Raw genomic sequence first — 24401 nt, forward strand, 5'->3', positions numbered from 1 at the left:
ATAACAAGGGAACCCCCAAATGAGGAGCACCAGAGGGTTAAAGAGTTGATTCTCATGCTAAACATGGCCTAAAAAAAAAAAAAAATGACATATGACAGAGTATTTCTGTGCCAAAATACACTCAGGATTCAAACAAGTTTCGGAAAGGTTTTTTTTTTTTTTATTTCCCAGACTATGGTGTTGTAAGACATCATAAAGGGCAGCATTGCTTGTATGGGCACATCTCCTGGACATACACACTTAATTCAGGTTAAGGGAGGCATCGGCAGTGCTGTCATTTAGTTTTAAGACCATAAATGCGTATAAATAGTACGAGTGTGCAATGTCGTGGAATGTATACGCCAAAGCTCATTTTGGCGTGCATATGATACGCTGTTTTTCACGTGCAAATGATACGCACTTTATGGCGTATTATACATACGAACGAATCAATATTTACTATTATTTTCACACCATGAAAAAGACATATCATTCAGCCAGTCTAATAAGCAGTCATTGCTGTATTTTAACATTATTATGAAGACATAAAAGATCACAATCTCTATGATTCACTTGAAAAGTAGATTGTGGTCATCTTCAAGATTGATAATAATATAAAATCAACAGTTCCCTTTCAGTCGGTCACGTTCGACGTACGTCAGAACTGAACCGACGAATTGGGACGTACGTCTCCGTTCCCTCCTTCAGGGAACGAGGGTTACATACGTAACCGAGACGTTCCCTTTCAGTCGGTCACGTTCGACGTACGTCAGAACTGAACCGACGAATTGGGATCTGCCCTCAGAGACCTATCCACTTCGAGTGTGTAAAAACGAGCCAATCGGAGATTGGCATGTGGTCCACACATTCCACGCTCCGCCCCGCAGCGCGGGTATAAATAGGAAGTGGAATGGTAGATCAAATGCTTTCAACTTCGGAGCCGAACAGTTCAATACTGTTTCCACGAAGAGTGTTAAAGACAAGCTGAGTCTTGGAGAAAAGGAGGAACTGCCAGTGCGGGTGTCATAGCGCTTCTCAGCGAGTGACCGTATATATTGTTGCAATCGCTTGCATTCAAAAGAGCTTCCAAACTGTTGGTTCGCTGGGCGTTTTCCTAAAAACATTTGAGTGTCACACGCAGGCTTGCACTGTGGACTGCGTGCTGACCGCGGTCATCTCCCTGAGTGCTTCAGCACAAACTAAAAGAGCAGTTTTTCCATTCTAAAAGAGCAACACGGTTTGACCCTGCGTCTTTTTCAAGATGTCATTCAAACCGTGCATTCCTGGAATGCAACTGTTTCCTGTCCTCATTGACGGCCACGATCGCATGTGAAATTGCGATCGTGGGTGATTCATGTTCTCGCAGAAGAACATGGTCACGTCGGCGCGTTGTTCGTCTCACCCTTTCTCATAAAAGGCTTGAGTGTTCAGCGCGCCGTGTGCCGTCGAGCGGCCGGCTGACAGCGGTGGTTGTCACAGCAACCGACGCGCGTCAGCCGGTGCTCTAGATGTGCGGCCGAGACTATGAAACCTCAGATGGGGTCGAGTCCCTTCGCCTATCCCCCGATCTAGTTCATTTCTAGTGTTACTGGAAAAGGGCTACTTTGGCTGATAAGCGCTGGTGGCCTGAGGATTACAGTGGGGATTCCCCGCCGGGTAAATCCCCGCGGGCCCCCACTCCTCTATCGCATCAAAAGCATGCTGAGACTCTGTTCGTGGGTGGTACGGATTCTCTCATGAGAACATGACCACGTCAGGGCATTGTTCGCCTTGCCATCTTCATTGAGGCTTGAGCGTTCAGTGCGCTGTGTGCCGTTCTGACGGCCACGTTCACTGTCTCACATGCCTGCTTGTAGTGAGAGATGGAATCGCTGGTCCTGGAAGAGAAAAGGGCTTAGCGTTTCATTTTTTGCTCTGGCAGAGGACAGATGTCAATTGCTGCATCGGAGAGAGGGAAATATGGAGGGTCAAAAGGGCCAAAAATGAGACAAAAAAAAAAAAAAAAAGTATCATTGTTTTCCCTCTCTCACTGCCCTCTGCCCTGCACGCACGAGGGTAGTCCCAGCCCAGGGGTTGTGCAGGAACTGCGTGCGGTGTTGGACCTCGCCCTATGGGCGACGAAAATCACTGCACGCTCCCTGGGTCAGGCGATGTCCACACTAGTGGTCCAGGAATAGGGGGCTAACCTGGCAGATATGCGCAAGAAAAGCCTGTCTGTCGGGCTGGCCTCCTCGGCGACGCCATCGAGAACTTTGCCCAGCAGTTCTTGGTGGCCCAGAAGCAGACAGAGGCGTTGCATCAGGGTGCCGACGACGAGCTGCTCGGTCGTCGGTCGCGGCGCCTCTGCCGGCTTGTCGCCGAGGGCATCCCCTCCTGCGTCCGCCTCCACCCTGCTAGAGCCGAGCAGCAGCCTCCACTGGAGGAGCAGGGTGCCGGGCGCGAGGGAGGCGCCCAACCCGTCCAGGGCCCCGCTAACCGGCAGGCAAGCGCAAGGGGACGCGGCCCTGAGACGGACAGGCTGGGGAGAACAGGAGCTGCTCGGGGGGAGGTGATATTCGTATCCCTCCCCCACCCCCCCGGAGGAGGACCGGGGGGCCCTGACTGGTTAACGTTCTGCCACTGGCTCTCCGGAGTCCAGCGGTACCCACATATTCAGAGCAGTTTCCTCTCTCTCTGGGCCTCAGAGGGCCAGGTTGGAAGTGTGCGACGCCCCCGGGCCTTGCTACTTCCTTCCTCCCCTCTCTCGCCAGGGGGCAGTAGTGTGGGCATCGAGACCGCCCCTGGGCCTTCTCACCCACACTCTGCCCCAACCTGGAGTACTCGGACAACACTCCGGGCCGCCTTCGGGCCTCCCGAGTAGTGTCTGAGTGCCCCACCCCCCTGCCTTCGGGCAGCAGGCAGCAGAGTCGGCTTCGAGGACGCCTCCGGGCCTTCTCACCCACTCTCTGCCCCTCCTGGGAAGACTCAGACAACACTCCGGGCCGCCCACGGGCCTCCCGAGTCGGGTCTGAGCATCCCACCTCTCTGCCTTCGGGCAGCGAGCAGTCGAGCGGGCTCAGAGGACGCCTCCGGGCCTTCTTACCCGCTCCCTGCCCGCACCAGGAGTGCTCGCGCGACACTCCGGGCCGCCTCAGGGCCTCCCGAGTCGAGCCAGAGCTCTCCGTTGCGCTGCCCCACCCCGGGCATGTCTGTGGTGCCGTTGGTCCCGCTGGTACGGTCCCTGGGAGCGTGGCTACAGCTCCCTCGACCGTCCCGTTGGCTCATCCGTGCCATCAGACTCGGCTACGCGATTCAGTTCGCGCGCCGGCCACCCAAGTACAAGGGCATCCTCTTCACCTCAGTGCGAAGCAGCGATGCTCAAGTCTTGCGGTCAGAGATCGAGGTCCTACTGGCGAAGGACGCGATCGAGCCGGTTCCTCCAGCCGAGATGAAGTCAGGGTCCTACAGTCCCTACTTCATCGTGCCCAAGAAAGGGGGTGGGCTCCGGCCAATCCTGGACCTGCGCTTCCTGAATCGGGCCCTGCACAAGCTCCCGTTCCGGATGTTCACGCAGAAACGCATTTTTCAATGCATCCGTCCCCAGGATTGGTTCGCAGCGATCGACCTGAAGGACGCGTACTTCCATGTGCCCATACTCCCTCGACTCAGACCGTTCCTACGCTTGCGTTCGAGGGGAGGGCATACCAGTACAAAGTCCTGCCCTTCGGGCTGTCCCTGTCGCCTCGCGTCTTTACGAAGGTCGCGGAGGCAGCCATTGTTTCACTCCGAGAACGCGGCGTTCGCATTCTTAACTATCTCGACGACTGGCTCATTTTCTCCCAGTCTCGGGAGCAGTTGTGCGAACACAGGGACATGGTGCTCAGTCACCTCAGCCTGTTGGGCCTTCGGGTCAACCGAGAGAAGAGCAAGCTCTGTCCTACGCAGAGAATCTCTTACCTCGGTATGGAGCTGGATTCGGTCAGCCAGACTGCGCGCCTCACAGAGGAGCGAGTCAGGTCGGTGTTGAACTGCTTGAATATGTTCAAAGGCAGAACAGCGGTCCCACTGAAACTTTTTCAGAGGCTCCTGGGGCATATGGCATCCGTAGCCGCGGTTACGCCGCTCGGATTGCTTCATATGAGACCGCTCCAACACTGGCTTCATGGCCGAGTCCCGAGGTGGGCGTGGCAGAGCGGCCAGTACCGGGTCCCAGTGACTCCTTACTGCCGCCAAACCTTCAGCCCGTGGTCCAACGCTTCGTTTCTCCGGGCCGGGGTGCCCCTAGAACAAGTGTGTAGGCATGCTGTGCTGTTCACGGATGCCTCATCCACGGATTGGGGGGCCACGTACAACGGGCATGCAGTTGCGGGTCTGTGGACGGAACCGCAATTGCATTGGCATATCAATTGCCTCGAGTTGCTAGCAGTACACTTGGCACTGCGCCGCCTCAAGGGGCCGCTACGTGGCAAGCATGTACTGGTCCGTACGGACAGCATGGCGGCCGTTGCGTACATCAACCGTCAGGGTGGTCTACGCTCCCGTCGCATGTTCCAACTCGCCCGCCACCTGCTCCTGTGGAGTCAGAAGCATCTGAGGTCGCTTCGGGCCATGCATGTCCCTGGTGCGCTGAACCAGACAGCCGACGAGCTCTCTCGGCAGCCAGCACCTCCGGGAGAATGGCGACTCCACCCCCAGGCGGTCCAGCTGATATGGGACCAGTTCGGAGCCGCACAGGTAGACCTGTTGCCTCTCTGGACTCGACCCATTGCCAGTGGTACTATTCCCTGACCGGGGGTACCCTCGGCACAGATGCACTGGCGCACAGCTGGCCCCGGGACCTACGCAAGTATGCGTTTCCCCCAGTGAGCCTTCTTGCACAGACCCTGTGCAAAGTCAGGGAGGACGAGGAGCAGGTCTTGTTAGTTGCGCCGTATTGGCCCAACCGGACCTGGTTCCCAGAACTTACTCTCCTCGCGACAGCCCCTCCTTGGCCCATTCCCCTGAGGAAGGACCTTCTTTCTCAGGGACGGGGCACTCTATGGCACCCACGTCCAGACCTCTGGAATCTTCATGTCTGGTCCCTGGACGCGACGCGGAGGTTCTAGATGGACTACCACAAGCAGTCGTAGATACCATCTCTTCAGCTAGAGCCCCCTCTACGAGGCGCCTCTATGTACTGAAGTGGAACCTGTTCGTTGAGTGGTGTTCTTCCCGCCAGGAAGACCCCCGAAGGTGTTCGATTGGTGTTGTGCTTTCCTTCCTGAAAGACGGTTTGGAGCGAAGGCTGTCTCCCTCCACCCTCAAAGTGTACGTCGCCGCAATAGCGGCGTATCACGACGCAGTCGAAGGTAAGTCCGTCGGAAGGCACGACCCAATCGTCAGGTTCCTCAGAGGTGCGAGGAGACTAAATCCTCCTCGTCCATCCTCGATACCCTCTTGGGACTTGGCTCTAGTGCTCAGAGCACTTCAGAGCCCTCCCTTCGAGCCGTTGGAGTCCATTGAGATTAAAATCCTGTCAATGAAGACAGTGCTCTTGACTGCTTTGGCCTCGATCGAGAGGGTAGGGGACCTGCACGCACTTTCGGTCAGCGAATCGTGCCTAGAGTTCGGGCCTGGTAACTCTCACGTTGTCCTGAGACCCAGGCCCGGATACGTGCCCAAGGTTCCTACCACTCCCTTCCGGGACCAGGTGGTGAACCTGCAAGCGCTGCCTTCGGAGGAGGCAGACCCAGCCCTGGCTTTGTTGTGTCCGGTCCGCGCTCTTTGCGCTTACATTGACCGGACCCAAAGCTTCGGACCTCAGAGCAACTCTTCGTCTGTTACGGAGGCCAGCAGAAGGGAAAGGCTGTCTCCAAGCAGAGGTTAGCCCACTGGATAGTGGATGCTATAGTCTTGGCTTACCAGTCCCAGGACGTGCCTTGCCCGTTCGGTGTAAGAGCACACTCCACTAGGAGTGTTGCTTCTTCCTGGGCGCTGGCTCAAGGCGCCTCGCTGACAGACACTTGTAGAGCTGCGGGCTGGGCGACACCTAACACGTTTGCTAGGTTTTATAGCTTACGTGTAGAGCCGGTATCTTCCCGCATCCTCGCCCCTGGTGGCCAGGAGCGCTAAGTGCCCGTTCTAAGTGTCGGCTTGCAACGCCACTCCCGCCCTCTGGGCCGGATACGTGCGTTTATTTGTCTCCAGTTGTGTTCCCCGGGAAACCGGCTAACCCTGTCGAGCTCCTCCGTCACCCCATGCGGTGTCAGACGTTGCGGACCGTCTGACGCTAGGTCTGCACCCGTATGCTTGTGGAACGTGGTTGTAGGCTGGGTTCCATATGTAGCGGTTCCCTCACGGCAACCCCATATGTGTATTCGTCCACGGTATCAGCTACCCTTCGGGCTAGCTCCGTGTCTTTCCCTCGACAGAGCCCGCTCTGTCGTCTCTGGGCGTGTTCTTTCCCCCCTTCAATTAGGTTGGAACCACCCCAGAGACTGCCATATGTTGCACTACCCTGCCAGGTTAGTCCTTATGTGTACTCCGCCACCACTCCTTCACTGAAGGACGTGGCCCCGCAGCGTACCTCTTCCGAGAGGGCACGCTTCCCAGCGGTCTATGGTCACTCTAAGTGGGTCTTGCAGAAACAGCAGTGACTGACCTCCCTGCTTGGAGCCCTGACTTCCGTACCATACTAGACGGTCCAGTGCGCTCAAGCAGGACGCTGGAAGGGCCAGCATCCTGGCGTTTTCCAAAGGGATCCCAATTCGTCGGTTCAGTTCTGACGTACGTCGAACGTGACCGACTGAAAGGGAACGTCTCGGTTACGTATGTAACCCTCGTTCCCTGAAGGAGGGAACGGAGACGTACGTCCCGTCGCCAGGAGCTGTGCTTCAGCTAGGAGCCCAGTCACGGATTCGGCTCCTCAGTTGAAAAAAGCATTTGATCTACCATTCCACTTCCTATTTATACCCGCGCTGCGGGGCGGAGCGTGGAATGTGTGGACCACATGGCAATCTCCGATTGGCTCGTTTTTACACACTCGAAGTGGATAGGTCTCTGAGGGCAGATCCCAATTCGTCGGTTCAGTTCTGACGTACGTCGAACGTGACCGACTGAAAGGGAACGTCTCGGTTACGTATGTAACCCTCGTTCCCTGAAGGAGGGAACGGAGACGTACGTCCCAATTCGTCGGTTCAGTTCTGACGTACGTCTCCGTTCCCTCCTTCAGGGAACGAGGGTTACATACGTAACCGAGACGATCACCCACTCTTAAGTCCAGTGCATTGTTTCCTTGCTTGGGCACTTTTCCATTGAGAATGGGCAACACATTTCCATCTAGATACTTTACATCTATCATGGGCCACTTGGTTGCCTACTGATGAACACATTTCTCAGGAACATTGCTAAAAAAGTTGTGGCATCGCCTTGAAATATAAATCATCTTTCCACTGTAAAGACTGTCAAGCTTTCTTGAAAGCCCATCTAAAAAGTGGGGAAATACACCATTAAGAGAAATGGTTTGTTTTGATCACAAACACACTCAAATGCTGTTGAAAATGGGTACCCACTTACCCACTTGTAATTACTCAAGTGTTACCAATCCGTCAGAAGCCATTACTATCCAAAAAAAAAAAAAAAAAAAAAAAAACAGAGTTACTAGAGTTACCATGCTTTTCACTTTATAATACTGATCCAAATAATTAGTCATTATCTCTGAAGAATTTTGAAATACTTGAGTTATTACTAATGGCTTACTATGACCTTCACTTTAGAATGAATTATACATTGTGCATTATTCATGTTAATTATAAATCTGTATATTGTAGTTCTTAGTAGTTGTAAAAATGATAGTAGTTTTTGATTAACTAAAGTACTATTACGTACAGACTCGTTAATCAGAGTTTCTTGTTAGTTGATAGTGTTAATATTGTGTTATTTATTTGTTCCTGTGTAGAAAATTAATTAATGATGGAACAGTATTCTAAAGTATTACCAAACATAAAAAAAAATAAAAAAATAAAATGCAATACCTATTCATTTAATGTAAGGAAAATAAAGGTAAATGCAAACAGGTTTCTGAAATTTACTTGCTAAAATACTTGTATTGTAAAGTAAAATACTTTTATTTGAAATGTGACTGAGCTTGTGAAAAAAGTCTTAGGACTTTATAGGACTCTTAGATATTAGATTGGCTCAGTGTCACCATTCCTTTATGAATATGACGGCTGTACATTTGAAAAGAAAGCAAATCACACAAATAGCAATGACTGCCAAAACATGCTTTATTGCACAAAGCATAATAGTACCTATTGCAGTACCCTGCAGTATTTATTACACTGTACATTAAATATTTAAAGGTCTCTACACAGTGGGATTAAAGAGTGGATCCTCACTGAAGACCTCCTTGAGGATGCCGTTTTCAATGGTGGACTCTGCAGGGCACTCAGGGGACGGGTCGTTTGGGAAGGGCTGGATCATAGGCTCCCTCATTCCTGGTATCTGGGGGTCAGGGTGGAACGGGAGGGTGGAGGCCTTCTCCGATCCTCTACGAGGCTTGTCATCCAAGGGTGGAAGGGCCGTGGGCTTATCCATAGGAGGAAAGACATTGACCTTCCCGTAAGGGCGTCTCTCTGTGGTTTTATTCTCATGTTCATGGTGGTGGTGATGGTGCTCATGCTCATGAAGGTGTCTGTGTTTGTGCTCATGGTCCAGGACCAGCTCATGGTCGTGTTCATGGGTCTCCTCCTTTTTGTGACCGTACTGGTGGTGATGGTGCTCCCACTCGTCCTGAGCGTGCTCATGGGCCTTGGCGTGATGGGCGTGAACATGGTCATGATCGTGAGAGTGTGTGTGGGTGTGAGAGTGTGTGTGTCCGTGGCCTTCGCCGTGTTTGTGGGGTTTGGTGTGGTCATGCTCATGGTCGTGTCCAGTAGGTGAGCCTGCAGCGCTGCTGTGGCTGTGGTCCAGTTCACCTCCAATCAAGTGCTTTTTCTTCTCCTCTTCAGCTGCCTAAAAACAAAAGTAAATGAACATCTGATTAATATCGAACTATGCCGTTAAGTATCACAGAGTAACTTGGCTGATTTTAAACCAGCTGTGTACACTGTCAACAAAAAAAGTACAAAATTGTACCTCTTAAGGTACAAGTGGCTGTCACTGCGGTGGTACCCTTAAGGGTACATTTTTGTACCTCTATAGGCCTATTTGGACAGGATTACATTAACATGTGGACGTGGGGGTGAAGAAATTTTACCTCAGGACGTCTGTAATACTAATGGTCAGTGCGCACGGGCTAAGACATCTCAGTAAAACTAGCAGAAGTGGGAGGAGTAACTCACTTAACACACCACGATAGCCTCCTTGTTTTCATGTTTGTATGACGTTACTGTTATCACGTGAGCAAACACAACATGAGCGCCATTCTGAACTCCGTCTCCTATATATGTTTTATAAAACAGTTAGGTCCAGTCTAACACTTCTGATTGGATTGTGTTGGTAATAGACATTTTCCTGAAGCTAAAATAAGTGTTGTTCCTCTAATAAGTGCTTTAGATCTTCTTTTTGCTTTAAATGATATCCGGAAAATACTGGAGGTTTGCCACAGAGTTGTCCCACCACCTACAACACAACCGAGTGCTTAAGCGCCTCCATGCTCGCAAAATGCGCTTTTTTTTTTAACCTTTAAACAGGAAATGACGGAATTTTACCTCACATTTTTACAGCGGGTCTATTCGAACAGGATTAGTATTACCCAAGGTCATTTTTCCGGACCTTTTTACAAAAGGTAAAAGTCTCAGTAATCTTCACTCAAATTGTCCGTAATGATTACAGAGATGGCATATTCGGACAGGACTAAAATCACAGAGAACCTCTGGTAATAATTACTTTTCCCCCATCTCCCCATGTTAAACTAATCCTGTCTGAAAAGGGCTTAAGTCAGGGATAGGCAAGTTCAGTCCTAGAGATTTGATATCCTCCAGAGTTTATCTCCAACCCTTATAAGCCACCACAGTTTAAAACTCGTGGCTCCCAGCATGCATTGCAGCATTAAGTATGTCACCATTGTTGAGATTCATGAGCTGATTCTTGATATCTATGTGCGTCTAAAGGCCCCTTGTTGTGTCTTTTGTATCTTAACTGTACCTTTTTTTTCTGAGAGTGCGTGTCGCTAGAATGTGTAATTGAACAATGTGCACTCTTTCACTGTTTTATTGAACTATTCATAAGCTAAAGTCAGTCAGATGACATATTTTACTTTTGACAACTACAGATTGCTCCCCATTCACTGACAACTGGATTGAGTCCCAAAATTTCATACCACATTTTTATAACAAACAATCATGATCCCTGATCTGAATCACAATCTTCCCAGGTTTGAGATGTACTATCGAGAATATTCAGACTGGAACAAGCCTGTGGACTTACACAATTTAAAACCGGATTGCATGAAGCTATCAGTTTAAATAGTCATTAAACCCTGAGTTACTTTAAACCACTGCATAGCCTTCACTGTATGAATTAAATATACATTGATTCTTATTAAATCTACTAAAGTTATTCAGTCAAGAGCAGTGAGTGATTTTGTCTTTTAACATTAATGACTCAGGCAGCAGCAGGAATCTGCATTAGGCTTTAATAATGAATGCATGGATCAAATATAATGACACACATTTATTTTCTTTCCCCACTTAAGACAAAACTGACCAAGATGGACATTTTGATATATTTGTGTGTATATTTAACCATTTCGGTGCACAGCGTACACACAGAAAAAAAGTGGGTATCCATATTCATCAAAAATATCTTAATTTTTGTTCTGAATATTTGGAACGACATGAGGGTGAGGAATTTATTACATCATTTTAATTTTGGGGTGAACTAACCCTTTAATGTGCTTTTGATAACTATTGTTAAAATGAAGGCTTTTAAGGAGGGACGAAAGCACACAGCTTTAAAGGAAAGAAACAGCACGCGGAACAATGATAATATTATCTTGATTATCATGTTTTCATGATGAGTTGAAGTCAAAATCAAAACTGAAACTGGAATTGGATTCATCGCAAAGCCCCACTGTTGTTGAATATTTTTTCAAATGCATCACAGTGCATGAAAAAGACATATCATTTAGGCAGTGATTGCTGTATTTTAACATTATTATGAGGACATAAAAGATCACAATCTCTACGATTCGCTTGAAAAGTAGATCGTGGTCATCTTCAAGATTAATAACGACATAATATCGACAGATCACCCACTCCTAAGTCTAGTGCATTATGTTTTTTTAAATCATAAAACCAACATTTTGAGCAATGTTGCTGTTGCAGTGTTGCTTGGGCACTTTCCCATTTAGAATGGGCAACACATTTACATCTAGATACTTTAGATCTGTCATGGGCCTTATTTTTATCTTGGTTGCCTGATGAACACATTTCCCAGGAACATTGCTAAAAAAGTTGCCAGTGTCATCACCTTAAAATATAAATCACCTTTCCACTGCAAAGACTGTCGAGTTTGTTTGAAAGCCCATCAAGTAGGGAATTGCACCTTTAATAGAAGTGGTTTGTTTTGATCACAAACACGCTCAAATGCTGTTGAAAATAAGTAAGCTTACCTCTGGTTCGAAGATTTCACACTGAACACTGAGGTGTTCCTCGCCGGTGATTGTGACAGAGTGAGAGGCCTTGCAGAATCCTTTGTGCTAAACAGTGAAATATAAACAACATAAACCTGAATAAGTTGGCAATCTAAAAAAATACAATAAAAAGATAATCAGTTACATCAAATGTAAGAAGGTAAGAAGTATTTAGAACTTTCTTTTTCTTTTGATTTCTAAAACCTGACACATTTGAAGAAATCTGAATGGATTAATTGGTTTGAGATTTATGAACTTGTGTCTTTTAATTTAGACTCTTACATTTAACTGAAACTGGGCTGATGGGGTTTCTATTTCCCAGCAGATAATTGTTGTTGCAAGAATAATGTTTAATGGTGTGTTGTGCAAGTTTAGAAGAGTTTCTGTTATGTTGTTTTTTTTTTGTAGGGTTTCCATCATAATGAGTGGAGCATGAGTTTACACTGTAAAAAAAGGGCAAATTTTGAACTTTTGCAGTACAATCGACTTAGATGTTTAAGTTATTTCAACTTAAATTACATTAAACCGACTTTAAAAAATGAGTTACATCTTGTATAACTAATAAAAACAAGTTTAACATTTCTTAACTTATTTTGATGAGTTAAAATATTTTTTTATAATTTTTTACAGTTTACAGAAGAGTCTGGTCACTTACTGCAAACGCACATGCCATGACCTCACATTTGGAGATATCAGCCAAATCGGTTTTGTTAGAGCAGGTCGTCTCTTGGATGGTGAACTCCACAGTGTAGAATCTTCCAAAGTGAAGCTATAGACAAATTATATTGTATCATATACAAGTATTATATCCACATACAATTTGATGAAGCTTTCTGTACAAAAAAAGTTTCTCATGCTTAGCTACTTGCACTCTTGCTTACTGAAGCGGAAACTCTTGTAATGTTCAGAGGAACAAAGTAGTTGGCCAGCGCACTCTCTTTATTGTACTTCTCCATGCCCATCTTCACTGTCTTCAAGGCTTCTTCATGATCCTGAGAGAGCTGGACAGGGCAATCTGGGCACCGTTCCCTGATTTTGGAGGCTGGCACTGCCAAGGGAGAGTCATGTTATTGCAATTGCCTTCTGTCAGCATATAATGATAAATCCAGCTGTTTGGTAACTAGTTATTACCTGGCCTCACATTACATCTATATCTGTACAGACGGGCAACTCTGTGAACTCTGTTCATGTACATAACTGCTTTGCACTGTCCATAGACCTGTTGGTTGAAAAGGCTATTAAAATGCTGAACAAAGATCATTAACAAGTTATTTTAGTTTTATATGGATTAGCAAAACCATACTGGGTACTCTTCAGGGCTTCGGATTTCACAATTTCTCCAGTTTTTCTTGCTGAGGACATGACACTTGGTCTCCAAAACATCAAATGTGAGATAGAAGACAATGCCGGTTTCACCCTGAAAGAAATAGTAAACATTTGTGTAAAAAAAACTGTTCTGGTGAAATGTAAAGACATTGCTTCCCTTTAGATAAACAGGATCCCAAAAAAAGTATGAGATTAAAGGACTTTTACTCTCTTACCCTGCTACATGGAAGAAGAAAAAAAAATGATTCTAGCTTTTTGCTCAGTTTATTTAAATAAAATAAACTGAAACAACACAAATCTTTAGTTTTTTACTGAATTGCAATTTTACTAAATTGTATTACGTTAAATGAACAAAACTTTGTTAAATGTTAAGTTAACCTAAACCATTTGTGTTGGGACTACATGAATCATTTATGTTGTGCTGACTGAACCGGGCAGTGTGTTTCTAGTTCCTAGCATGCTTTGCATAGGGATAGATCAGGAGAGTAAATGTTGAAATGAAGTACTGTTTAATGTGTTTTTTAGTAAAGGGAAAGACCTGTTAATGTTTGATGTTATAGTTGTCATTTAAAAGTTGTGTTATGTTGTGTTGATTTTTTTTTTTTTTAGGTTGCCATGGTGAAGTGTAGAGCTTGTAGTTAGGCTGTGCTGTTCTCAATGAGCTGTAACTGTGTTAATGCCAGTGATGAGGAATGCTCTCTTGATCATTACGTGATCTATTTCAAACCAATTAAATTTAATTGGAAAAGCATAATTTGATTTTGTGTAAAAGCTTTGCTTAGTTTAATTATTAGGTTATTTTATCTTAACCTATAATCTTAATATCTTAACCTATTTTTTACATTTAAATTTTTTTCTACTGAAGTGTTTGACCAATGTAGAACACACTCAATGTAATCTCACTAAAGTAACTAAGAATGAGCATATAACTCAAGATGCAAATGAGTTTAATGGAAATGTTAATATCATGTTTAATCATGATATTCAACACATTTATTTTGTGTTTATTTAAAGGTTGGTTGACTTAAGCTTTAAGTCAGGTTAAGTCTTAAGTCTTAAGTCAGGTTAAGTCTTGGTTTGTTTAGTTGGAATATAGGTGGCATGATTAAATCATGTTCAATCAATGAATAATTTTGAGTGTAGGCTGGACCCCACTTTTAGAAAATCTTAAGAAATTGCATACTCAGACTAAAATAGATACAGTTCATGAATCCTTTGCACTAAAATATAAAAGTATAAGGTAATTACTGACATCTGACAGTAATTTTGAGCTAATTTAAGCATAGAGAGCTTCAGCACGTCCTCATCCTAGTTAAGCTTAACAGGTTAAAAGTATCTGATGAACACAAGAACCTGAATTTACTCACATGCTTCATGTAATGGGCATTCCTGAGACGATCAAGGCTCAAAACGTAGCCCTCGGTGCTGTCCAGATTGATTTTGTTCAGAGCTTCAGCGGCAGCACCGCTTGTTACAGCATCTTTGCAGGATCCAGGGACTAAAACGTCCACAGGGGCCCCGTGGACACACAGGAAGGCCATCATAAATGCCACACACCGCTTCATGGTGGAGCTGTGGTCGTTCTCCCAGACACAGCAACAAAACTACTTGTTCCATGGAAGCTTATTTATATGTCATTTAAAATCCAAAAAATCCCTCACTCCTCTCCTGATTGGCTACTGACGCCTGATTGAGTTTCAATCAGCATCACAGGCCCCTCACACTCACTCTTATCAGTGGGACCCACAATGTATGTGATCAGATGGATGATTGATTTAAGAGAGGGCAGGTTGCAACATGTGCTCTGTATGGCTTACTGTTGTTCAAATACCTCCAACTCGTCCCCTAAACAAATCAACTGTGGATTATGTAACACTTTCTTCACATGTTGCAACATGAGACCAGTGATCTAATCTTGCTGCACTGAAAATATTGGAGGGTCATTTTTAAGAAACGGTGTCCTTTGTGTGTAATATGGGTTCCCTTGATTTACTACTGATTTAATAAACAGGATAATAAAAGTCAACTCTATTTAGTATGTAAAGGTTTACATATATATACACTGTCAAAAATTATTTAGAAAAAAGTTACCTGGTTGCCTTAAAATTTTGAGTTCATTGAAATTAAAATTTTGAGTTAATACAATGCATTTTTTTTTTTAAATTCGACAAACTTTGTTAAAATATTACTAAAAGATTTTGTCAGCATATTGGGTAATTATGTGTGTTTTATTTCTGACGACGCAGTGAAACATGCCAAATTGTGCTATTTTCATGATTTATCACATTTTTAATGTGGTTCAGATACAAAAATATTTTGAGTTTCTATTTATTAAACAAATTTCCTTCATTGTATCAACTCAAATTTTTAATTTCAATAAACTCAAAATTTTAAGGCAACCAGGTTACTTACTTTTTTAAGTTAAACCAACAAAATCCACCACAAATTTTTTACAGTGTATATATATATTTACTATCTGTGTATTTTTTTAAAAAAAAAATTCTGAGAAATTGCAAAATTTGCCTTTGCTGTTTGTTTTCTGAGAATGAACCCTGAAATATTGTCCTCTGATCATTTTTCCCCAGATAAACAAACCTTCTAACACAACATGCCATTAAACTATCCAGACAAGTGAGGCATTGATAGATTTTATTGTTATTTAGACACTTTTTTTTTAAATTCTGTATTCATCATATATATTGGTTCCTAAGCTTTGCATGTTTCTCTAAACTCTTCCATGTAAACATACAATTATGTCACACTGTGATCTGTGGACTATGATATTGCAGCTGCAAGGTCAATACTGTGTTGTTGAAGAGATGGTGTAAACATAACTTTTTCTTTGATTAAAGAGGTCTTATGATGTGATTCATGATAAAGTCCACTTGTACTGTTAAGATGTTTAAAAAATGAACAGGTTTTTGCTGTGGTGCCTTAAAGAAAACACATCCTTCACACAAGCTGCTCTTGGGCCTATACCATGAAGCTGGTTTAGCTGGCCAGACAGATATTTTTCAGCTTAGTTTATGCCAATCCTGGGTTTTAGGTACCATTAAAGTGGTTTGGCTTTTAGCAGTGTTCATCACCATAGTAACTTACGCTCCACGGCTAACCTGCTCCAGGGCAGGTTATGTTCTGGATACAAGATCTCAAACTGAAATTGGACCAATCAGCTGTGAGTAAAGTGACACATCTCCGATGCAATTAAGTCACTTCCCTGTTTCTACTCCAAATTAAAGGTCACTACATAGCAAATGATTTTTAAAGACTAAAGGCTTTTAAAATGCTTATAATAATAATAATAATAATTTTGAATGATTTAGATATAATTAATGTAATTATTATACCCTTAATCATTTACATTTAATAATTAGCCGACGCTTGTGACTTACAAATGAGGAGATTAAAAAAAGCAACTAAACAAACAAGTGCTAACAAGTCTCAGTTAATCGAGTACAGTACACATACAGACATATATATATATATATATATATATATATATATATATATATATATATATATATATATATATATATATATATATATATATATATATATATATATATGAAAAAGCATCTTAATGTTTTTTGAAAATGGCTACAGACTCGGCTGCTCAAATTGAGATAGGCAGGTTGTTCCACCAGGTGGGAACGGTCCAGGAAAAGGTCTCTGAGAGTGAGTCACACCTTCTGGAGGGTGTGTATCAATTACACATTTATCATTTTAATTAATCAATTATTAATAGGCACTTTTTTAAAATTTATATAAATAGCCTATATCAAGTCACACAAATAAGATTTAAATCAATAAGAAAAGCTATAAAAAATAAGCTTACTGAGCTTAAATGGTAAATTCTCTCTATATATCAACTAAACTAACTTCATAACTTTTACTTGCATTGATGTATAATATTTCTTCTTAAAGATGCCCTCTTTCATAGACAGCTATTTTCTTCTTGCTGTGTAAATTTGTTTAAATTCTTAATATTTTCAATAATCTTCAGAAGACAGAAATTAATGTCACTGCTTCTCTCAGCTGTTTCACTGATCCACAACATGTGATTGGCTGTTCACTACTGATATCACAGCTAACAGGATCTCAGGATCAAAGTCAAATCATGGTTTTGTCAACTTAAAATAATCATATAACCCTGAGTTTGTTAAACTCTAAAAACTATATGAACTCTATATTGTTAAATATAGCATAGTTATTAATCTTCCAATAACAGCCTCTTTGAAAAGTCTGCATTGCATTGTGAGTGTCGATCCACACTGAAATGTGCTGCACAAACTGTTTGTCTCATGTCTGTTTTGGTTTTTTTTTAGCACGTGGTGTTTTTGTTATTTTCTGTGTCATGCATGATCCTGGCTATACTTTGCCCCACCTGTTCTCCTTCATTTCCTGCCTGATTTGACACCATTTATTATCTCATTGTGTCTTCAGTCCTGTGCTGGTTCATTATCGTTGGTATGTTGGATGTCTTCTGTTACCTGTTTCTATGCTACCTGTTCCTGCTCCTTGTATTTTGTTTTTTTCAAAAAAAAATTCCCCTCGTGGGTAATTTGTTTGTGTTTGTTTTATATTTTGTTATTGAATAAAGATCTACTTCTTCCTGAATTGGAGTCCTTGCTCCATTTTCCCCTATCGTCACGTGACAGAATGAATCAGCCATAATGATGACTCAGCAGAAGAAGGTCCAGAGTCCTGACATAGCCAGGAGGGCTGTGCTGGGCAGGGGCGTGGGACTGGGGGGATAAAGGGTACTGAGTAACCAGGGCCCGAGGCAGGGAAGTCCGTTTTCTATACATACACATACATGGTACGGGGGCCCAGCAAGATGGTTTGTACCCAGGGCCCAAAATTTGGTGCTACGCCACTGGTGCTGGGGTTTTATGTGGTGGCAGTATTGCATGCTTGAGAGAAGCACAGGGCTTCCTCCAGAGATTTGGGGGCTGTGACAGAGCAGCCCGCAGTCGTCTAAGAGGAGTTTCCAGAGCCTCCTAAGTTATTGCCTTGCCGTGGCTAGCACCTGACCAATGCCCAGTGAGGGCTTCAGCCTCTGACCAGCACACAGAGATGGCTTCAGCCACTGATGAGTGTTCAGAGATGGCTTCAGCCACTGACCAATGTCCAGAGATGGCTTCAGCCCCCAACAAACATCCAGCATGGCTTCAGCACTGACCAAAGTCAAGAGATGGCTCTAGCCCGCGACCAATGTCCAGAGATGTCTTCAGCCACTGACCAAAGTCCAGAGATGGCTTCAGCCCCTGACCAATGTTCAAAGATGCCTTCAGTCACTGACCAGTGTCCAGAGATGGCTTCAACCACTGGCCAATGTCCAGAGAAGCCTTCAGCCACTGACCAATGTCCAGAGATGGCTTCAGCCACTGACCAATGTCCAGAGATGCCTTCAGTCACTGACCAATGTCCAGAGATGGCTTCAGCCACTGACCAATGTCCAGAGATGGCTTCAGCCCCTGACTAATGTCCAGAGATGCCTTCAGTCACTCACCAGTGTCCAGAGATGGCTTCAGCCACTGACCAATGTCCAGAAATGGCTTCAGCCACTGACCAATGTCCAGAGATGGCTTCAGCCACTGACCAATGTCCAGAGATGCCTTCAGTCATGGACCAATTTCCCCTCCATGCTCTATACATTCAAGAATCCCTCCGCTCCAGCTCCGCTCCAGGTTAAAAATTTCCCACTCCCCACTCCACTCCTCGCTCACTGATATCAGAAACACCGCTCCATCTTCGCTCCAAGGAAATTTGCGGCTAACTGCTAAAGTATCTAAGTAAGCTCTGAAATATCACTATAAAGTTCGGTTTATAACTTGCATTAACTGAACATTTTTTATAAAAATAAACAATAGGAGATTAAGAGCCTAGTTTCAACATGGTTTATTGGAACATTTGTGTTCATTTTCCCCCAACTATGTCAAACTTATTGTCACGTCTAACACAAAGGAAAACTGGTACGAGGACTCAAGTGCAGAAAACGTCTCAGGTTACGTATGTAACCCTAGTTCCCTGAGGGAACGAGACGCTGCGTCGAAACGCTGTGAGAACGCCTCTGCGTTAATGCGTCGTGAAGCGCCTGTAGAACCATTCCATCGGAAAAAAGATCGATCGTCGGCGTGATGACGTCATCGACCGGAAGCTATAAAACGTCCGTGAAAACAAACAGGAACTAACTTCTGATAAAGCCTGAAGTAAGTGATCACAGACACGCCGGGAGTATGGCAAAGTGACGCAGCGTCTCGTTCCCTCAGGGAACTAGGGTTACATACGTAACCTGAGACGTTCCCTTTCGGGGAACTCGAGCTGCGTCGAAACGCTGTGAGAACGCTTATACCCACATCGCCATAGGACCAAGTGTCTCGTATGTGTGAAGCCGAAGCGCACACGGTTACGAGAGTACCTGTGCCCCTACTGTAGATGCCAGGTCTAGTTCGTAGAACCTGACGAAGGTAGAAGGAGACGACCATCCGGCCGCGTTGCAGATATCGTGGAGGGAAGCCCCCGACAAGAGTGCTTTAGAAGCAGCCATACCCCTGGTTGAGTGCGCCCGGACAGCCAGTGGAGATGGCTGCCCGGTAGCTTCATAAGCAAGTGAGATGGCCTCGACCACCCACTTGCTCATCCTCTGCTTGGATACTGGAGCCCCCTTCTTAGGGGGTCCAAAGCAAACAAACAATTGTTCCGATTTTCTCCACAGGGCAGCTCTGTGGACATAAGTATCCAGTGCCCTCACAGGGCACAGCAGATTTAACCTTTCCTGGTCTGACGTCATAAATGGAGGAGGACAGAAGGCTTGTAGAGTGATGGGGCCCCGTGGGCTCGTAGGAACCTTGGGGACATAACCCGGCCTGGGATGCAGAAATGCTTTCACCATCCCTGGCGCAAACTCTAGACATGAGGGCCCTACTGACAGGGACTGAATATCTCCTATCCTTTTAAGAGATGAAATGGCCAAAAGGAAGATAGTTTTTAAGGTGAGGAACTTATCCGAAACCTCCTCCAGAGGTTCGAACGGAGGTCCGGACAAGCCCCTCAAAACAATGGCCAAGTCCCATGCTGGGACCCTCGAGTGCATAACTGGCCTCAACCTTAATGTGCCACGAAGGAAGCGTGTAATTAGAGGGTGTCTTCCCAAAGACACTCCACTGCAAGGGACGTGGAAGGCACCCAAGGCCGCCACGTACACCTTAAGTGTGGAGGGGGTCAACCCTGCAGAGAACCTCTCCTGCAGGAACTCCAGCACTGTACCAACCGGGCAGTTAACTGGGTCCCACTGGCGTTCTCTGCACCATGCTGAGAAAAGTCTCCATTTCAAAGCGTACAGCTTCCTTGTGGACGGAGCTCTGGAGTGTAGGATGGTCTCCACGACCTCGGCCGAGAGACCTTCCTCTATGAGCCTAGCCCCCTCAGAGGCCAGGCCCACAGTTTCCACATCTCCGGGCGTGGGTGCAGGAATCTCCCGCCCGCCTGAGAGAGTAGATCCCTCCTGATCGGAATCTCCATCGGAGAGCCTTCCAGGAGAGATATTAGGTCCGAAAACCATACTCGGGTCGGCCAGTTCGGAGCCACTAGAAGTACCTGGGCCCCGTCCCGGCGTACCCTCTCCAGAACTCCTGGAAGCAAGACAATCGGGGGGAAGGCGTACAGAGGCAGCCTCGGCCACTCCTGTACCATGGCATCCAGCCCCAGCGGGGCCGGATGGGTCAGAGAAAACCACTGCGGGCAGTGAGAATTCTCCGCCGAAGCGAACAGGTCTATCTCCGCTTTCCCATAAACCTTCCAAAGGAGCTCCACCACCTCTGGGTGGAGTCTCCAATCCCCGGGCCTCGGCCCCTGTCTCGACAGGCTGTCTGCTTCCTGATTCAGGGCCCCCGGGATATATACTGCCCTGATTGACAGCAATTTCCCTTGGGCCCACAGGAGGATCCGATGTGCCAATTTGTCCCACGGACGAGACCTCAGACCCCCCTGGTGATTTATATAGGCCACCACGGACGTGTTGTCTGTTCTGACTAGTACATGGTGGCCCCTGAGGTCGGGCAGGAACTGTTTCAATGCAAGAAACACTGCGAGCATCTCTAGCCGATTTATGTGCCAGTGCCGCTGATGTTCCTGCCAAAAGGTATCACGTTGGACGCTGCTGCCATGAGACCTAACAGTTTCTGGAACCGTTTCACAGTGACGGCTCGGCCTAGCTTCTGTTCTTTGGCGGCTGCCAGGATCGATGCTATGCGTGTTGGCGATAATTGCGCCCGCATAATTACCGAGTCCCAGTTCACACCTAGAAAAGTGGTTCTCTGAGCCGGAGAAAGCACACTCTTCTTGGCGTTCAGCCTCAACCCCAGCTTCGACATATGGGCGAGAACAGCATCTCGATGCTGAACCGCCATCTGCTCTGTATTCGCTAGAATCAGCCAGTCGTCGATATAGTTCAGTATGCGGATGCCCTGTAGACGCAGCGGCGCCAGAGCTGCATCCACACACTTGGTGAACGTGCGGGGTGACAGTGCTAGACCGAAGGGAAGTACACGATATTGGTATGCCTCTCCCCCGAAGGCAAACCTCAGGAACTTCCTGTGATGTGGAAGGATGGAGACATGAAAATACGCATCTTTGAGGTCTATGGTGACAAACCAATCCTCCGATCTGACCTGCGCTACAATCTGTCTGAGTGTAAGCATCTTGAATTTGAACTTGGCCACCGAGCGATTCAATAGCCGCAGATCTAATATCGGGCGTAAGCCCCCATCCTTCTTCGGCACGATGACGTAACGGCTGTAAAAGCCAGACTCCCTGCTGGGAGGGGGAACCCTCTCTATAGCCCCTTTTTGCAGGAGTGTCTCTACTTCCTGTGCCATTACCAGAGCCTGCTCCGGGCCCACCTCTGTAGGTAGGACACCGCAGAAAGGAGGTGGCCGACTCTTGAATTGAATGGCGTACCCCCTTTCTACTATCTGCAGGACCCAACGAGATATATTTGATAGACGTTTCCATTCGTCTAGAAAATCTACTAAGGGAACCAGCCTCTCGAGGCTGGCCTCTGGTGTATTTTGAGCAACAAATGCAGTGCCCTGAAGCGGCGGACCGGCAGGGAACGACTGACTTGACTGCTCGGGGACCCCCCGGAGGGGGTGCGGACCACCCTCGGGTGGCCCGCGGAGACCGACTGCGCCCCGGCATTGCGGCGGGGTTGGCAGCGCGGCCCCCCGAGGGTGCCGTAGGGAAGCGGGTACCGTTAGCAGGGGTAAACACCGCTTCCCTATGGGGGGAACCACCCTCAGCGTCCTGACGCTTCTGGCGTCAGGAACGCTTCGACGAGGCCTTCTTGGCGATCAGGACTGTCCGCAGATCAGCCCTGCCCCTCGAAGGCCTCGCCTGAGAGCGCCGCCCCTCGTCCCCGCGCTGAGGGGGAGCTCGAGCGGCGACGCTCTGTTTTTGTTGCGCCCTGTGAGCGGAGCTCGTACTCGGCTTAGGCTGCCTGATGTCAGCGGCAGCCCCAGGGACCTGGACCCGGAGAGGGAGAAACTGCTTTAGCGCCGCAGCTTGTTTCTTTGACTCCTGGAACCTCTCGGTGACAGTGTGTACTGCGTCACCGAAGAGGCCACCAGGAGACAGCGGCGCGTCGAGCAGGAAGCTTTTCTCCCTCTCCTTGATTTCAGTGGGGTTGAGCCATAAATGTCTCTCCGTAGCCACCAATGCTGCCATAGAGCGGCCAACACATCTGGCCGTCTCTTTGGTGGCCCGGAGAGTCAGATCAGCTGCTGTTCTTAGCTCATTTATGACATCACCCCCCACTTCATCACGTCCATCTAAGTCCCTGAGCAGGTCAGCCTGATAAGCCTGCATTATAGCCATGGTATGCAGGCATGCAGCAGCCTGACCTGCCGCCGAGTACGCTTTGCCCACCAGTGCCGACGTTGTTTTCAAAGGTCTGGTGGGCAAAGTCGGGGCCTTTAGGGACGATGCCGAGGAAGGCGAGAGATGGCTCGCGAGCGTCTCTTCTACCTTTGGCATCGCCCCATAACCGTAGTGCTTCAGCCCCATGATGTTGCTGTAGACCGAAGTCTGAGGGCTGAACACACGGTATGATGCCGGTCTCCTCCATCATGTTGCCACCTCGGTGTGCAAATCATGGAAGAATGGCAGGCCCCGCCGCTGAGGTTCTGAAGCGCGAGCGGGCAGGAATCTTTCATCTAATTTGCTAGATCTTTTCCTTCCTGCCTCAGATCTCTCTACGGGCCAGTCAATATTTAATCTGGCCACAGCTCGCGTTAGAACCTCAACGAGCTCCTCACTCGCAGGGGACTGAAGTGGCGAATCTTCAGTCGCGATGCTCTCAACGTCCACCTCCTCGGAGCTGGATAGTTGGAGCACCGGCGGCTCTCTCGGGGGGGAAGAAACCGCAATGCGTGCTTCCAAGCCCCGAGAAGAACCGCTGGATGGAGCAGGTGAGGGCAGAGATAAGGCAGCGCCCGTCTCAAACCCCTCTGCAACATCCAATTGTGAACCCCACGACTGCAGCCTCCGCTCTGCCTCGGCAGTAGCGGGACCAGAGCCGCGGGGAACACGAGCCGAGGCACCCTCCTCGAAGAGTGCCCGGCGGGAGCGCAGCGTTCTCAGTGGCATACGCTCACAGTGCTCGCAAGCAGCCCCCTCGAGGGCTGCCTGGGCATGCTGCGCTCCCAAGCAGGCAACACAAAGAGAGTGTGTATCCCCACTCGTGATGTAGCGTGGGCAGGGATGTACACACCTCTTGAACTGACTGCTTTCACTCGCCATTTCTCTATCTATTTATTTTCTCTTTTTTGTAAATATAAGGAATATTTAACAAAGGGTGGAAAAACTCTTTCAATAGACAGACAAAAACACCAAATAGACAGACAGGTTCACACAGATCGCTTGCTGAAGGCTCAGAAGCTAGTTCCTGTTTGTTTTCACGGACGTTTTATAGCTTCCGGTCGATGACGTCATCACGCCGACGATCGATCTTTTTTCCGATGGAATGGTTCTACAGGCGCTTCACGACGCATTAACGCAGAGGCGTTCTCACAGCGTTTCGACGCAGCTCGAGTTCCCCGAAAGGGAATGATAATTTATTATAAAATAAAACATAAAATCAAAACAAAACCAACGAGGGGGGGGGGAACACATAATAGAATGATAAAAATACAAACTTAAACAAATCAACAGAGATCACGAGGAACCAGGAGACGTAGACAAGACATACAAGGATCCGACCCAGACTGACAAACACAGGGACTTATAAAGGGAAGAAATCAAGAGGGAACAGGTGGAAGAAATAAAACACTAATCAGATAACAAGGGGGAGGGATCAGACAATGACAGGAACACATGCTCAACATAACAAAACCCACATGTGCACACAAGACAGGACAGGACAGGACAGGCATGTGACATTACCCCCTCCTTAAGGAGTGGCTACCAGATGCTCCACTAGGGACAGGGACGGGAGGGAAAGACC

The 24401-nt window shown here is 46.9% G+C and overlaps 1 protein-coding gene across 1 annotated transcript; it reads right to left on the reverse strand.

Annotated features, from left to right (window-relative positions):
- Positions 1-8262: 8262 nt before the first annotated feature.
- On the reverse strand, positions 8263-14505 carry fetub (fetuin B). The gene is made up of 7 exons (XM_067416317.1): positions 14266-14505; positions 12876-12989; positions 12704-12791; positions 12454-12620; positions 12228-12341; positions 11552-11638; positions 8263-8949 (listed from the first exon to the last, which is right to left on the reverse strand). The coding sequence occupies exons 1-7, from the start codon at positions 14461-14463 to the stop codon at positions 8302-8304; spliced, it is 1416 nt and encodes a 471-aa protein (XP_067272418.1). The 5' UTR covers positions 14464-14505; the 3' UTR covers positions 8263-8301.
- Between the last annotated feature and the right edge of the window lie 9896 nt (positions 14506-24401).

The sequence above is a fragment of the Pseudorasbora parva genome, chromosome 14, assembly GCF_024679245.1.
Source record: "Pseudorasbora parva isolate DD20220531a chromosome 14, ASM2467924v1, whole genome shotgun sequence".
NCBI lineage: Eukaryota > Metazoa > Chordata > Actinopteri > Cypriniformes > Gobionidae > Pseudorasbora > Pseudorasbora parva.